At 35.2% G+C, this 18,449-nt stretch overlaps 1 protein-coding gene across 1 annotated transcript in view; it reads right to left on the reverse strand.

Annotated features, from left to right (window-relative positions):
• Positions 1–18,449, reverse strand: part of LOC136027555 (5'-3' exoribonuclease 1-like) — a 61,241-nt gene that overhangs the window by 32,233 nt on the left and 10,559 nt on the right. Inside the window, exons 2-3 of the mRNA XM_065704923.1 lie at positions 15,070–15,201; positions 5,391–5,485 (exon numbers count right to left, since the gene is read on the reverse strand). Coding sequence (XP_065560995.1) covers positions 5,391–5,485; positions 15,070–15,201 — 227 coding nt within the window. The remainder of the gene's footprint in view (positions 1–5,390; positions 5,486–15,069; positions 15,202–18,449) is intronic.

Below are 18,449 nucleotides of genomic sequence, written 5' to 3' on the forward strand. Positions count from 1 at the left end.
GAACCAGTAAGTGAGAATCATTTTATGGTATGTCTCCAGGAGCATCTTCTCACTGCTTCAAGCTTGAATTTTTTGTGTCAAAGTCAGCATCATACTTCCAGTAGACTAGCCTGTGTCTTTAAACGGGATATTCATCTACAATCCCGAGTACTCTTCTACTCCGACGATTTTTTTTTGTTTTTGCTGTGCAAAGCTTGCTACTTGTCCCTGTAAAAAACACCCAGCAACTGAAACGTCGATTCAACAACCTATGCGCCAGCAATGGCTCTGGAGGATCTTTATCCTTTTATCCTTATCCTTTAATACTGATATTAGTCGATCTTGTGTGAGAAGTGATTCGCTTTTTGAGTGTCTTCCATCGTAACACGTTGTGCACAAATTCCAAAATTTTCGATATATTCATCATTCTGGAAGTATAAGTGATATTGACCATATTATTTGCTTGCCTGGTATTATCTCTACTTCTGTTTGGTTTAACGAGCAAGATACTGACCACGTGCCAATTTCAACGACATTTACAATGGATACTGATCGATCGGAAACAAATTCCTCGCGAGAAAAATCGAAGTGGTTAGAAAAAAGCGATTGGAGCAAAGTAAATATGCCGCACTACATCTCTACCTTGACAGCCCTTCTTTCTATCATACGTGTTCCATATCATCTTCTTTAGCGCCGGGTAACAACGAATGGTAAAGCCGATATAGACTGTTATTATAACCAACTTGTGATGTGTATGAAAAAGGCAGAAGAAGCTGCCACACCTCGGCAACGTATTCATAAAAGAACACAAAAACCTATCTGGTCAATAGGACCTTGTTCGAATTTGATAAAAAAAATAAAGCGAAACTATGGCTCCAGATATAGAATGAATTTGGTCGGACAAGTTTTGGGTGTATGGCTGATCTCAAGCGTAAAACTAAAACCAAATATAAACGTTATCTGAGGTCGGCACGTTAGCGCGGTATGGACTTCCCTGTTGAGTAGGAAGCATTGGCAAAATTCTTCGATTTTTTCAGTGATTAACTATTCAGTGCATTCTGTATATACTCGCCTTCTTACCCCCCTTATTAGTATGACGCTTTCGCAACGCCAAATAGTGCCCATATCTTTTTCTTCTGTAATTGATGCTGTGGAAAGTTTAAAATCTGATTCAACAGATAAGGATGGTATTTCTAAGATGCATATGCCGATTGAATGCACCCCTTTATAATTCACTTTCAGTTTCTTTATCAAATGTGTCTATGTACTTCACACGTACCCGAGAGTTTTCTGTGTGGCACAGTTTCGTCAATTTTAAAAAGGGGAAAGTCTCCGACTGATTGTTCCTGCTATTGACCCATTACTATATCTTGTAATATTAGCAAGGTTTTTGAGTATATCCTTCTACCTTTTTTGACTAAAAGTATTATTCAGGGTGAGAACCAATTTGGTGTTCGGTATGGGGTAGGTTGTCAGCATGCGCATAAGATTCTGTTTTCTTTACTGGCTGATAATTCTTCCAACGGAAATGGTCTTTATATTTGTGTTTTGGATTTTTCGAAAGCGTTTTATAGTGTGGTCCATAGTCAGCTCCTTTTTTCTTTGTATAATTCTGGGGTCAATTGCTCTGTTATAATGCTTCTTTGGTTTTGGTATTCAAATTATTTTCTTCAATTAAGATCTGCAACAGACACTATTATAAGGGTATGAAGAGGAGTTAGGCAGGGAGGTGTTCTGTCCCCTACACTTTTTAAGATTTGTATTTCTAGTGTGCTCGCTAAGATTTCAGGTACCTACCTTTCTGGTCTTGCGAATGTTTCTTATCTTGTGTATGCTGACGACTTGCTTCTGATTAGCCGTTCCAAAAAGGGTATTTCCCAAATGGTCTCTATAGTTTCTGATGCTTTCTCTTATGTTGGCCTTTCACTTAATATAGAAAAATGTGAGTTTCTTCCCTATAACTGTACTACTGCTGCTCCCCTTCACTGTAATAACTTCACTATCCCTCTTGTTGATTGTATTCGTTGGCTTGGTATCTCTATTACTAAAAATCTTTCGAGCTTACGTCAATGTACTGTTTGTGATATAAGTAAAAAGATTCGGACTGGATATGCAAAAATTGATGCGAACAGAGGGAAATATAACAGGCGTGCGCTGGCCAAACTTTATTCTACTTTCTGTGATCATTTTGTCCTTTATGCTTCAGGTCTTTTCCCCCTTCTTAATAATGGTAATTTAGAAAGAATTCGGTCGAATTATTTCAAATTTTGCAAATTTCTTCTGTATCTTCCACTTTGACAGAAAAAATCCGGACTCTTGTTAGAAAATTTTCAGTTCCTGACATAACTTTAAAGTTGGAGATTCTTCACAGAAAAGTCTCCGGTACAGCTTCTACGCGCCTATCCCTCACAACCGTCTTATCCGTTTTTTTTTTTTCGTTGATTTTGTGTGTGTATTTGTTTTTCTCTTTGTGTTTTTTTTTTTATATTTATTCTTACTCTACCATATTTACTTTATGTATCTTGTGGGTGAAAAATAAAATAAATAAATAAATATCCATGAGTACACCAAAAAAACCAGTAAAGTTGTTAAGGTAACTTGACAAGTTTAAATATAGTATGCATTGATAACACATTAAATAAATGAATTCTTGTCACACAAACGTCTCGAAATGCTTATTTTTAACGCTCTCTCTCATTTTCTTTTCAGTTGAACCGTCTTCATTTACCTCAAATATAGATTAATGAATACTAATTTCTGACGACCTGGCACGTGCGCAGGGGGGGGGGGTGCCTTCGGGCCCAAGGCCCCCCCCCCCGAAATTTTGTAAAATGTTTCATTTCACCTTGGTTTCTTCGGATTTCTGGCAAAAGTAGGACATTTATTAAGAATCTAGATACATGTGTGAAGCCTTTTTTGGGGGAACATGCCATTATCCTGTCAAGTCACTGCCCAATTATTAACCCATTTTCTGTCTAACTTGTTACCTTCTTTGAAGTAATTAGCAATTGTACTGTTATTTTTTTTTTGTAAAGAGTTTGCTTTCCACAGCAAAATAGAATTATCCTATATATTAGGGCGTTTATCCCCCCCCCTTTCAGGATAGAGTACAGCTTTTAATGGATCAATTTTGGAAACTATCATTTTTCATAAAAATCTATGTTTTTGCAATAGAAGAACTACCCTCACAGCATCCATATAGCACTGTTAACCCTAATATTTCGCTTTCAGTGGGATACAATAGATTAATCACTGGTTCTAAATCACTATTAACATTACCTGAGCCTAAAACGTACTTTTGACGCTTCAGTCTTCTTCCCCCATCCGCTACAACACTACAGATTAAACATAATTTTTATTTTCCAATATACGTGCTTTTTGCATTACTAAATTTAAAAAAAAAGTGCTACTTTATATCTGCTGTTTCGAAGGTTTTGGGCCCCCTCCCCCGATAAAAAAAATCCTGCGTACGTGCCTACTGAGGACCCTTTTTGACTAAATAAACTCAATGTAGGACTCTGAAGTACACCTCAGTTTCGGTGTAAGAAGGCCATGGACAAAGAACTACATAATTCAGAACAAACCAGTATAATTCTTGGGGATTTAGTTAACTTTAGTAATAACACAAGGTTTAGGCCTACAGCCATTTTGATTTTTTTTTTTTTTTTATTAAGCAATGCTGCACCAGCTTGTTTCACTAGGCTAATGTACTTTCTATCAATTTATGATTCTTGTTATATAAGAATTGTGGATAAGCGAGCATAGGAGAATAACAACACAATGAGAGCTAGATATAGTTTTTGCCACGCTATAAATAGAATAACAATGAAATAGCATCCCAGACAGCACTAGGGATACAGGGAAAGTCCCATTAGTTAAATTGAGGTTTAGTAAATATCTTCTTGGTCGTGACTACGGGCTGCTACTTGGCTGCTGGAGAGCGTCACGATTCATTTTTTCTTGTTTTGATTTGTGCGCGTTATATATATATTGTACGTTATATGTACGTTATATATATATATTGAACGCGTATATATATATATATATATATATATATATATATATATATATATATATATATATATATATTTGATACTCATTTAAAGTTACATTTGACTGTCTTATATCAAAAATTTACCTATTGTTCCACTTGTTGTCTATCTTTTGACATCCTAAATGCACATAGCGTGTTTTGACTTAGTTCAACATTGTCTCAACATTCCCCGAAATTTTCCCATTAATATCCTTAAATTTAGTAGCAATAATAGGAGCAATAGCAGTAGTAGTATGCACACACCACCTTTTGGTTATTTCAGCATCTTCCACAATAAGCCCTTTAAGTTTCAACTTCATACTCCAAGTCGTTGCTAAGATATTGCTGATGCGCCCTTTTGACAATGCATAGACAAAGTGTTTTGGTTTGGTTCAATTTCCCCCTCAATATTGCCTGAAATTTTCGCTTTCATAAAGTTTAAAGTACTTAGTGACCAAGGTTTAAAGCAAATTTTCAGGGAAACAATTGAAACTTAAAAAAATTTAAAAGGTCAAAGAGATTTGCTTCCGCTGTTGCATTGAAAAAAATAAGAGCAACAAACTAAATGTAATTAGTTTATTAGGTATAAATTTTGTTTATTTTTATTCATGTCTTTTAGTTTTACTGCTGATGATGAACACTGTATATGTGTTCGAAACATCCAGTTAAATAATTGTATATATATGTCTGAAATATCCAGTTAAATAATTTTATATCTATTCACTGTCAATAAAAAGGTTTCATCCCTATTTTGAACTGTTTTACTTTAGTCATGGAAAGGCAGTGTGGTCTTCGAAGTTATCTAAGCTTTCATAAATTTATATATTCTATTATTATTATATTAAAATAATTTTTTTTATTACATAATGAATAAATTTTCGAAAATTTTCAGTTGGACGATTTAAAATACTTATTTGGATAACTGCAGTTTTTTTTTTTTTTTTTTGACGGATTAGGGGCTCGAGATTAGGGAAGCTCCTCTTGTGTCTATTTATACCAATAAATACCGCAACCTACCACTCAATTTAAGATCCAAGCATTTATAACTGTTGTTACGAATTTTACCAAATTTAAGTACGCGTCACATATTTTTAGGCATGCTAATTGCATATTAAACACACACAGCGAGATATCTGACAGCATGAAGAAATCAACATTTTATAAAACTATAAAACCCACACAAGCGGTGATTGTCTACAAGAGATTTTTGTAAATATTGACAAAGGCATTTTAACAGCCTTTAAATCACAACAAAACCAACTGTCGTGCATTAATTTCTTCCCAAGAGAAATTGGAAAAAAGGCTTAAAAATGTGCCTTTTGGTGTTTTGAGAGAATAGATTCAAGACAACTACAAATACCAAAATGTCGCATGTTACCTGCGTCCTCTTTGTTGATTCATTTTTGCTCTGGGCGCCACGCCATCAACAGCCATGAAAAACAGCTTTCTTGGTCTTATCATTCGGAATAAAACCTAAATTGAACATTCTGTTAATAAGCATATGAGATTTAAAAAAAAAACTAAGAATATACAAATGAAAACTAGCATATTTTTATTTTCAATAGCTTTTTGGCACCTAAATGGAAGTGTTGTGTAACTATTTTTCGGCTTTTCGTATATTGGTTGAATTGGTGGAAAACGGTAGCTCTTTAGGTTAAAGTTTTTGGTTAACTTTATAAAGGACACAAAATTTTAAAAAAAAAGTATTTTTAATCAGGTTACTCTCTATTTCGATGTTTCTTTTGAGGCTTTAAGCCATCTCCTATCCCCCTCGCACAGATAACTTAACTGAATTCCAATTAGTATCTGGTTGGTATGCAATGTTAAGCATAAATCAATGAACTCAAAAGGATAACTCAGTACAACAAAGACTACAGTTAATGTCTATAATAACCATTCATCAAACAGTTTATGGTAACGAACTGTAAGTAAGGAGGAACCCGGCTCAATAGTAAACGAAACTCTAAAAAACGGAATTTAGATGCTAAAATATACATCAAAAGAATCAGATTTTCATGCTGATTCTAAATACATAAGTTTCATCAAATTTATTCTTTGTCATCAAAAGGTACAAGCCTGAGAAAATTTGCCTTATTTGGGAAAATAGGGGGAAACACCCCCTAAAAGTCATAGAATCTTAACAAAAATCACACCATCGCATTCGGCATATCAGAGAACCCTATAGCAAAAATTTCAAGCTCCTGTCTACAAAAATGTGGAATTTCGTATTTTTTGCCAGAAGACAAATCACGGGTCCGTGATTATTTGGTTTTTTTTTTTCCCAGGAGTCATCGTATCGACCAAGTGGTCCTAAAATGTCGCAAGAGGGCTCATTCTAACGGAAATGAAAAGTTCTAGTGCCCTTTTTAAGTGACCAAAAAATTGGAGGGCACCTAGGCCCCCTCCCACGCTCATTTTTTTCCCAAAGTCAACGGATCAAAATTTTGAGATAGCCATTTGTTCCACATAGTCGAAAACCTTAATAACTATGTCTTTAGGAATGACTTACTCCCCCATAATTCCTGGGGGAGGGGCTGAAAGTTACAAGCTTTGACCAGTATTTACATACAGTAATGGTTATTGGGAAGTGTACAGACGTTTTCAGTGGGCTTTTTTGGTTTGGGGATGGGGTTGAGGGGAAGGGGCTATGTGGGAGGATCTTTCCTTCGAGGAATGTCATGGGGGAAGAAAAATTCAATGAAAAGGGCGCAGGATTTTCTAACATTACTATAAAAAAAACAAAGAAAAAAAACATGAAAACGTTTTTTCAATTGAAAGTAAGGATTACCATTGAAACTTAAAACGAACAGAGATTATTACGCATATGAGGGGTTCTAAAAATACTTTAGCATAAAGAGCTTGGTATTTAGGAGCAGATAAATACCTCGCTCTTTATGCTTAAGTATTTTTAGTAATTTCAACTATTTATTCTACGGCCTTTCTATCATTGTTAAAGAATTGGGACAAAACTTACGATTTAGTGTAAAGAGCGAGGTATTGACGAGGGCACAAAGCCCCTCGTATACATAATAAAAATATAAGAATATAAAAGTGTATTACATAAGCTGGCACGTACGAAGGGTGGGGGCCTTCGCCCCCCCCCCCCGAAACCCTGTGAAATGTTTAATTTCCCCATGGTTTCTTGGTGTTTCTGGCAAAAGTAGGACATTTATTAAGAATCTAGATACATGTATGAAGCCTTTTTTGGGGGATTTTACAACATGCCATTATCCTGTCAAGTCACTGCCCAATTATTAACCCATTTTCTGTCTAACTTGTTACCTTCTTTGAAGTAATTAGCAATTGTGCTGTTATTTTTTTTGTAAAGAGTTTGCTTTCCACAGCAAAATAGAATTATCCTATATATTAGGGCGTTTATCCCCCCCCCCTTTCACGATAAAGTACAGCTTTTAATGGATCAATTTTGGAAACTTTAATTTTTCATTCAAATCTACGTTTTTGCAATAAAAGCACTACCCCCCACAGAATCCATATTGCACTGTTAACCCTAATATTTCCCTTTCAGTGGGATATAATAGATTAATCACTGGTTCTAAATCGCTATGAGCATAACCTGAGCCTAAAACATACTGTTGAAGCTTCAGCCTTCTTCCCCCCCCCCCCATCCGCTACAATACTACAGGATCTGTATTTTCCAATATATCTACTTTTTGCATTACTAAATAAAAAAAGTGCTACTGTATATCTGCTGTTTCGAAGGTTTTGGCCCCCCCCCCTGAAAAAAAAAATTCCTGCGTACGTGCCTGTACGTAAGTCAATTCTTAAGTTACGTATATTTTTTACTAATAAAAACGTTCGTTAAAAATTAACAGTTCTAGTTGGATTTTTAAGTAACCGAGAAATTGGAGGGCAACTAGGCCTCCTTCCCACCCCTTATTTCTCAAAATCGTCTGATCACAACTAAGAATAGCCATTTAGCCAAAAAAAGAATTAATATACAAATTTTATTTTAATAATTTTGGTGCGGAGAGCCAAAATCAAACATGCATTAATTCAAAAACGTTCAGAAATTAAATAAAAAAAATAGTTATTTTAATTGAAAGTAAGGAGCGGCATTAAAACCTAAAACGAACAGAAATTACTCGGTATATGAAATGGGTTGTCCCCTCCGCAATCCCTCGCTCTTTGCGCTAAAGTTTGACTCTTTGCCACAATTCTACTTTTTAAAAAAATTAAAAGCTTTAGCGTAAAGAGCGAGGAATTGTGGAGGGGACAACCCATTTCATATACGGAGTAATTTCTGTTCGTTTTAAGTTTTAATGCCGCTCCTTACTTTCAGTTAAAATAACTATTCTTTTTAATTAATTTTACATGGATCGCGTACAAGTTTACGGACGAATTCCGCTAGTGGAAAAGCACACCGTCAGCAACTATAATGGTTCAAATCCCGATTTTTGATAAAGTTAGACAAATAGGCTTTTAGAAATTATTTTGCTCGATTGTCCTTAAAACTTATTCGGCTCAAAATTGCTATTTATGAGCTCAGATAGGCAGAAAATTGCACTTTGCTGTTGCACAGTCGATTTTGTCACTAAAAGAGCATTTAAGTTGAACAAGTCCCCTTCCAATATTTTACTATTTCTGATTCAACACGACCACTCCACCCCCAAGAAAAAGGAACTAAAGAAGAAAAAAATAAATCCGTGACTATCCACGATATTTTTAATGCTTGGTGTATAGAGGGCTGAACCATCCGGTCTGAGCTTTAGAGTATCTCTTGGGGGTGAGTATCTTTTGGGTATAATACCCTAAAACTTTAGGGTATAATTTTGATCAATACAATAACTCTTTACCCTCTTTTTCGGATCATGCAGACTTTCTTGTGCTAGTAACTCTTACAAGCTAACTTAGAACTGAATCAATTTTAGATGTTTGGAGTCATATTCAATTAATGCTTCTTCGTCTTCAAACTTAGGTTTCTTAGTTACAGCATCGATCAGTGGCGAGAATTGGGAATACAGAGGGGGAAGCATTTTCTTTCCTCCTGGATTTTGAAAATACTTCCTTCCTTTTTCCTTGGGGGGGGGGGGGTACTATCAAAACTACCCCGTCCGATTTGAAAACTAAATCCCTTCATACGTGATCGTGAACTGAATCCACCAGCTTCTATTGACAAGAACTCTCTTTATTTTTTTAATGTAGTCCATTACTAAGAATGGCTTCAGTAGACCAAAAGTTAACACCATATTAGAAAATTGAAGGTACCACAAGAAATAAAAGAAGTCAGATTATTTAAAAGCTTTTATTTCCAAACTTGAGTTTGAGGGCTCAAAAATTAATACTGAATAGATCTTCCACTTAACTTGAGCCACCACTATTATATGAACACGACTCAAAGTATCCTCAATACTATTCGACACGAGTGTAAAAAATTAGAAGACATAATTCTTAAAAAACACGAGTCTTAGCACATCTATTAGCTTTTGTGAATTAGGACATCCTCTGTCTTAGAATCAAGGATTGAAAAAGATAAATCTTGAGCTCTTGGGATTTCTCCATAGGGAGAGGGGAGTCTCACCATCCCCCCCGCAAGTATATTGTAGAGCCTAATCTACAATTTCTAATGTAGAGGGAATATTCTGGACCATATTTTGAAGAGAAAGTCACTCGACATACAACTAAGTGCAAAAGTATAAAAAGCTTAATTTTTAAGAGGCTGGAACAGGTCTTAACTGTCGTAAAAAAAAAAAATCGGAAAAATATTCTGGTGTGCTTTTCAGACAATGATTAATAGGAAAAAAGCTGTCCAAAAAACATCAAAGAAAATTCAAGAGCCCTAATAATAAAGCTATATTAATTAAAAAACAAACATAAATTACGTATTAAAAAAACCTTTTAATAAAAAATTTCCCACAGAAAAATAAAAAGCCAATGTTCAATCTAAGACTAAATTTTCTAAAAGCAAAACTTTTGAATCGACGATATAATCATATAACTGTTCACACTTAAAAAAAATTCATAGGTAACGCAATAGCGCTGCCTAAGTAAAGAAAGATGTTGGCACAACGTATTATTTATTTATGTTTTAGATCAATTCAATTGACTCATTCAATTGAAAATTCAGAGGGCTAGTTCCCTTTATTAAAAGTTGAAAGTGATTGGAGGGCAACCAAATCCCCTCCCACGCCCATCATTTCCCCAAACACATCCAGTCAAAATTTTGAGATGGCCATTTTGTTCAACGTAGTTTAATTTCCGGAAATTATGTCTTTGAGGATGACGATCCCCCATCATAGCACTCAGGGCAAGGGTTGTAAGTTACGCCCTGGAAGCATGGAAGGTTTTCATACAAAGGGTGGTCGTAAAAACTTCATAAAGGGGCTCATTTGATTGGTAATCAGAAGTTCTACTGCCCTTTTAATGATTCAAAGTTATAGGGGGGCAGATGACCTCCCCCCCACACACACACACATCTTGTATTTTCCCGAAATACATCTTATTGAAATTTTGAGATTGCCTTTTTGTTCAACGTTGTTGAAAGATCCTTCGGTTCAAGGGTTGTGAGTTATGCCCTGGAGGCATATAAGGTTTTTTATCGAAAGTGTTATAGTAGAAACTTTAAAAAGGGTTAATTCTATTGTATATTGAGGACTAGCGCCTTTTTAATGGCAAAGAACGATCGGAGGGCAAATGCCTCCCTCCCACTCCCAACAATTCCCCAAATACTTCCAATCAAAATTTTGAGATAGCCATTTTTTAACGTAGTTGGAAGGTCCAGAAATCATGTCTTTGAGGATGACAACCTCCCCACCCATAGCCGTCAGGGCAAGGGCTGTAAGTTATGCCCTGGGGGATGTAGTTTTTATAAAAAGGGTGGTCATACAAACTTGGGGGAGGGCTCATTGGATTGATAATAAGAAATTCTAGTTAGGAGTCAAAGTGATCGGACGGCAGACATTTCCCATAGAAATTTTGATATATCAATTTTAAGGCATTTAGGGTTTTTATCGAAAGGATGGTTGTATGAATCTTAGAGGAGGCTCATTTGGTTAAAAAGTAATGGGGGGTAACTACCCCAGCCCCCTCGACTACCCCTCTTTTCACCAAACAAACCTGATTGAAATCGTGAAATATCAATTTTATTCAAAATAGTCAATAGAACATAAAACAACAACTCTATAGTTGACACATCTCCCAGTGCCCTGGGGATAGGGTACTAAGTCATGCCCTGACGACATATAAGGATTTTATGGAATGGGTGGTCGTATAAGCTTCAGATATGGCTCTTTTAATTTGAAATCGGAAGTTATAGGGTGCTTTTTAAGAGTCAATAGGGAATCGATATGAACCAGCCCCCCCCCACGCCCATCGTTTCCCCAAAGACATCCAATCAAAATCTGAAGATAGAAGCTTCGTTCATCATAGTTGAAGGGTATAGACAATATGTCTTAGAGGAAAACACCCCCGCCCCAATAGCTCACATGCCAAGAGTTGTAAATTATGTGGGCATATTAGATTTATTATAGAAAGCATGGTCGTGTATACTTCAGAGGAGACTCATTGGATTGGTAATCAGAATTTGGCATCAGAGATACCACAAATAACTGCAGAGTTACCTCCCCCCTCCCCTCAGCTCAAACCCTCTAAGAGACAGTGTCATTTCTGTTTTACTACAAACTATTGATGCTTCGAACAGTATTGTTTCTATTAGTTATTAATTAAAATAAAGAAGAAAAAATCAGGATACTAACCAACATTACAGGAAAGAAAAATAATTCTTTATTGCAAATATGAACTAATTTTACTATACAATTTGAAAAGGCCTTTTTTGGTCAAAACTTCTTTTTATTCAAAACATGTGTAAAATTGGAGGCTAAATAGTTTTTTTAAAAACATTAGTAATTTTTAAAGCAATCTACCTAATTTGTTGAGGCAATACTTTGGACTGCCGAAATGTAAATGATTTAAAAATTGGTTTCTTATTCATTTAAAATAAATGTGTTTAAGAAGAATAAAGTATTGATAAAAACTTACAACATGAACAAATTTATCAGACTTACGAAACTAGTTTAACTATTATACTATTATAGCCTACTGATATAATGTCTGGATGTCTCAGCCATTTCTTTTTATTTTTCGGTGTTATAATGATAAAAGAGAAGCTTTTTAGAATACATGTTTTTTCTTCAGTGGAGCACAAGGGCACTCCGGCCTAGCTCCACTCTTATGCGTGGATATTCGAGTTCGCTTTAAGCCCAATTTGATTATTCATTGTAATTTATGTTCGTTTAAGTTTCACCTATTTATCCATAGTAGTATCTTTTTTTGATATATATGCTTGAAATGATTATTGAGTTTAGGTTTTATTCATTTTGGATTATATATATTCATTCAAAGTTTTTCTGTTCACACTTAAAATTTTAATTATTAGGTGTCTTCATTTTTCATTGTTTTTGGATTTCACTATGGCTTACAACTTTCCAGTTAAAAGACTCTTTGAAAATGATTTTAAAATCAATTTTTGTTCGTTTTTTAAGTGACATGGAAAGGGTAAGGGCCAATTTGACAAGAGAGGCCTTTGACCGATATATAATGCACTTTTTGCCTCACATGCGTTGCTTTTGACGCCCCTATAGAAACTTTTCTTTTTCTGACAAATAAAAAATCCGACAGTCACTCTTCAGGTTCTGCAAGTATTTCCTAACTAAGCCCTTGCTAATAGCTACATCCCCCAAAAGTACAGTGTTTTAGATATTTAAATAAAAAATTGATGACCTGTCAAATAGGTTTGCTGACCGCTGCAGCAAAATTGTACTTTCCATTGATGTGTCTGCGATCAAGTGCCTAGTGTCGTAAGTTGTGAAGGGTCATAGTATTTGTCTCTTGCAGAATGAGTGCATAAAAGTTACAGCAGTTAATAATTGCAAGCAATGTCCTTTTGTCTTAATTTTTCCTCTTTTTTCGCCATATTTCTCTTAGTGCGTTATTGCTATGTACAGAACGTTACAACCAGATTTGTTTCAAGTTTTTGTCTTCATTGAAGTTACCTTAACCCTGGCTATAATTCCTCTAATTTTCAAGCAAATTCACAAAAAGGAAATTTTGGGGCAATTAATTGATGCAACAAAAATTTCCTGTTCTCATTGAGGTCCCTTGATCCAGCCTATTGATCACGAAAGCTTCAAGCCGATGTTGTGAACCAAGACAGCCCAATCTTTATATATACATCTGTACGTGAATATACATATTCTAATCATTAGTTAGAAGAAGGTTCGTTGGTATATATGAAAAAAAATGCCTGAAAATACAGCAGTATTGCCTGAATCAAAGCCGTTTTTTTTTTTTCGCGTCCTAACAAAATTATTAGCTAAGATTTTCACTAAAAATTGTGTTTCTGTGAGCCAAGAAAAAATTGTAGCCAAAAAAAGCTAGTTAAAAGCTAAAAAAGTTCTCAAACTAAATAAACCGCTACTAGGTGGAGATTCTGAAACGAAAAATAACAATGCAGTAAAGCAAGATGACCATTATAAAACGAGGTTTTTTTGGTTTCAAAGAATTTTGATAATTTTTTAGACTATTTTAGGTCGTAAGTTATTAAAACTTTCTGGAAAAGGATTTTTGTAAAATGTCAAATCTTCTAGTCACACATCGTTTATCTTTGGCACAGATCTTTTAGTCTTTTTGTCTGGGGTGATTAAAAACATTCGAAACGCATTAACTCCCTTTGGGCTAGGCTAAGCAAAAATGTTAGAGTAGTCCAGAACCAAAAGTCTAAGCCGATCAGGTCTAAGCCAAATTTTTCTGCAAAACCTTTTTTTCTGTGTATAATGGTCGATTTGACCAGGCATCTACATGTAAAAGTTTAAACTTTTTTAAAAGAAAATATCGGCCTTTTTTCAGGCAAATAAGGGTTTGAACCCCTCACGCCCTCTACCAAAATAAAGTTTGAAGTTTCTTGCCCCTCTTAACACTCCCTGAAATTTTTAACCCGATCCTCCAAGCCGTTTCTAAGATATTACAGATGCCCCATTTTAAAACTGCAGCCTACCAAGGCTATCAATGCAAATAATTAAGGATATAAATATGAAAAAATTCCACATAAACTTACAAGCCAAGCAATTTTAGGCAGATGGGGACAGAAAATATTTGAATCCTTCTCACTCTTTCCATAGCCACAAAAAATGTGCAGTTTCCTTATCCCATTCTGACATTAACTAAATATTTCAATTCAATCTTTCAAGCTATTCCCAAGATATAGCAGATATATCAATTTCATAAACTGGGGTCACCTTAACCATGCATATATTCAAAGTTTCACCAGGCGTCATAGCACAAAATCTTAAAAGATATTCTAAGAAAACGAAAGACGAAAGAATACGATAACAATTGGAAATTGAGGAAAAAATGGTTAAATGGACTTCAATAAAAATAAACTTTTTGTAATTACTATGTATGATATCTAAGGTTCAAAAGCCTAGTAATGGGTCTGATCAGCTAGTTCAAAAATCAAATTAATTTTTATACTTGTATAGTTTTAAATATGGAAAAGCCTAAGTGTTACAAATACAAATAAATGAAAAACCTTCATTGAAGCTTTGATGAATTGATGGACAGTAAAGTACCAGAAACCAAGGGAACAAAGCAGAGGGGGCAGCCTATCTTTATCTTAACTTTGGGAGACTGGGTTATTTTTCGATTTTCTCTTTTTTTAAATATCACGAAAAAATTATTTTTCAATGAAAATTCCAAAAATGGTATTATTTTTTTTTAATCTCGGGGGTTGAACTAGGGAGGGCCAATAATCTCCTGTCACCACCCCTATGCCCCAAAAAATTGGTGGCTCTGGCAGATACACAATTGAAAAAAAAGCCTTAAAAAACTTTTTGTAACATTGTAATGATGGCTATGATTGGAGTTGCACATGATCAAGTCAACTTCATATCTGAAAGAGATACAGATAAAACTGATTGTCCAAAATCGTTCTAGCAAGTTCTAATTTCCAACAAAAAATTGGAATCAATGATTGAGGTCTAATAATGTAATAAATTTAAAAAAAAACGGTAAAAATGACAAGAGACTTCTAAAAAATAAATTACCTCTAAATAATGAAAAATGTCAGAGAATATCTTTTCTTCTGTTATTCTGAAATGAACATCTTCATCATTTGGATGAGAACAGTTGTGTATAATTCCATTCATATCCAAATATAAGTTATCAAAATCTGGAATCTAAAAATAAAAAAATTAACTCAAGTAACAACAAAATCATATTACCTTTAAATCGAAAATGACTCACCCACAACCGCAAGAAAATAGACCGACCATTAAATCTACAAATGTACAAACTGAAGAACATATAGGTCTCAGTTTTAAAACTTGCCCAGGAAAACCTTGAACAGACAAAAGCCAGGATTTTTGTATATCTTACCAGGTCAATCTTACAATGATGTAAGATTTTGGAAACGAAAAAATCTTTGTGTTTATAGGTGTTTAGAGGTTTGAACCTCTAAACGTTGACCCCCCCCCCCCCGTTTGAACAGCTATCTGTGAAAATTATACACTACTGTCTAAATTGGAATCTGGCATAGTACACAAAAGATTTGAATCTAGTCAACAGCAGAAACGTTGGACTCACATCCAAATTGGTCCATCTCAAGGAGGAAGAAGCATAACTAGAATATCGCCCCTTTTCTCAATAATTAATTTTAAAACTTTTTCAAAAAAATAGGTTTTAAATAAAAGTAAAGAGCTCCATTAAGCCAAGAATGAGCAAAATAAAGACAAATAATCTTCCAAGCGTAAAACTACCACAAATCAATAGTCAAACAGTTCGTGGTAACGAACTGTAATAAGGAGCGACCCGGCTCAATAGTAAACGAAACTCTATAAAGTGGAATTTCGATCCTAAAAGATATATCAAAAGAATCGGATTTTTATGCTAAATTCAAATATATAAGTTTTATCAAATTTAGTCTTTGTCATCAAAAGTTAAGAGCCTGAGAAAATTTGCCTTATTTTGGAAAATAGGGGAAAACACCCCCTAAAAGTCATAAGATCGTAACGAAAATCACACCATCGCATTCAGCGTATCATAGAACCCAACAGAAAAACTTTCAAGGTCCAATCTACAAAAATGTGGGATTTCGTATTTTTTGCCAGAAGACTAATCACGGATGCGTGTTTATTTGTTTGTTGTTTTTTTTTCTTTTTCCCAGGGGTCACCGTATCGACCAAGTGGTCCTAGAGTATTGCAAGAGGGTTCATTCTAACGGAAATGAAAAGTTCTAGTGCCCTTTTTAAGTGACCAAAAATATTGGAGGCCGCCAGGGTCCCTTCCCACGCTCATTTTTTACCAAAGTCAACGAATCAAAATTTTGAGATAGCCATTTTGTTCCGCATAGTCAAAAACCATAATAACTATGTCTTTGGGGATGAGTTACCCCCCACAGTCCCTGGGGGAGGGGCTGCAATTTACTAACTTTGAACAATGTTTACATACAGTAATGGTTATTGGGAAGTGTACCGACATTTTCAAGGGGATTTTTTTTGTTTGGGTGTAGGGTTCAGGAAAGGGGGCTATATAGGAGGATCTTTCCTTGGAGGAATATTTCATGGGGGAAGGGAAATTCAATGAAAAGGGCGCAGGATTTTCTAGCATTACTATGAAAAAAAACCAATGAAAATATAAACATGAAAAAGTTTTTTTTTCAATTGAAAGTAAGGAGAAGCATTAAAACTTAAAACGAACAGAGATTATTAAGCATATGAGGGGTTCTAAAAATACTTTAGCATAAAGAGCTAGGTATTTAGAAGGAGATAAATACTTCGCTCTTTATGCTAAATTATTTTTAGTAATTTCAACTTAGAAAACAAGCGACAGCACGGATAACATCAAATCGTGAACTAAATCTACGGTTAGAAGAGAAGCAACAGCAATAATCGCAATTATTCTCAGGAAATACAAATCTTATAAAATGTAAGATTCTGCAAAGGATACACAGGAAGGAGGAATTGAATTCACGCCAGAATTTCTTAATTCAATTTAAATTGCTAATTTGCTACCTCGTGACTTAAAACTAAAGAATAACATAATAATTATGCCAATGCATAATTTTACAACCACCTATATAAAAGCCTGCCGGCTAGCGAGTGCCAGGAACCGAGTGAAACTCGGGCATCTGGTGTTAATCGGCTATGTCCGTTTCTCCAAGTAAATTATCTTCAGCTGGGAAGACAATCGATTGGTGTTGTACAGCGGGTAACTGCGGCAAGTATTTCTCGTTAAAATCTATACAGTGAGAGATAGTAGGTTTCCAGTCCTCTTGAAAGAGTAGGGGACTATTTATTTTTCTTTTACATACCAGATTTGGTTTTGAGATCTCAATCAAACTTAGTTGAAAACAAAACTTGGCACTATCAGCACTTCTAAGGAGTTTTTACTTGATCCAAATATGTGGAGGGGTCCTGGAGTTCTAGCTATAAAGACTTTTATGAGAAGGGAAGCTTTGTGGGAGAATCAAACTTGGTAGAATGAATTGATGGGAATGAAAATCTAGTGCTTCCAGTCCTCTCAGCTTCCAAAGTCGGTCCTAGCTATCTAGGGAAAAGTTTAAAGAAGGTAGCATACATTTTTGTAGTCACGATCCTTACCAGAAAATTATCTCAGAGTTCAAAAAAAAAAGAAAAATGAAAGAAAAATGAGATCTAAATCCCATTTCATGGTGTCACGCAAGGTTATATCCTCTCGGGGTAACAAGTTTGACCGCCTCCACCACCCCCTTCCTGAATATTTTTTTTTCGATTCGTAAAAACGTAACAACAATGCATATAATTTTTTTATACTTTGAGTTTTTTGTACCCCCCCCCCCTCCGAACAAACCTCCTTCCCCCAGAATACAAATTTTGTATATGGTCTTTATTTAAGGCTCTAAATAGGATCCGGTCTGTCTGAGGGAATGGTGTCAAATATCTTGTCATAAGAACATCTACAGGGTTGAGTTTCTTCAAACGTAACCAAATCTGATGAGAAATAACCAAAAAATTGCCTATTATACCTTTTTTAAGGAGGGATGGGGGCTATTTTCTGCGTGTTTTGGTTTCCAGAGTGATCGAGAAACCGATTATAGATTAAGTCTTTTGCAAATGAAAGTATGCTAAGGATAATTTTTCAGGCTTGAGAAGGCTTCTGTAGGATTTCGGCTCTTTCAAGTCTACTTGTGGATAGACCTCCAAGGGCTTCTGAGTGGCAGGATACATGGAATTAGGTGAAATTAGAATTCCTTCAGTAAGCCAGGAAGAACAGGGTGCATAGACAAGAGTTGGACTCAAGATGAATGAGGAAATGGTACGTCTTACTCATGGTGGGAATGGAATGGGAATAATAATAGAATGCTAGTTGCTCATTTTACGAATAAAAAGACCAAGTTATCAGTCATAGCAGTATACGCCCCAGTAAAACCAACTGACAGAAATAGTAG

Source organism: Artemia franciscana, chromosome 5 (genome assembly GCF_032884065.1).
Source record: "Artemia franciscana chromosome 5, ASM3288406v1, whole genome shotgun sequence".
NCBI lineage: Eukaryota > Metazoa > Arthropoda > Branchiopoda > Anostraca > Artemiidae > Artemia > Artemia franciscana.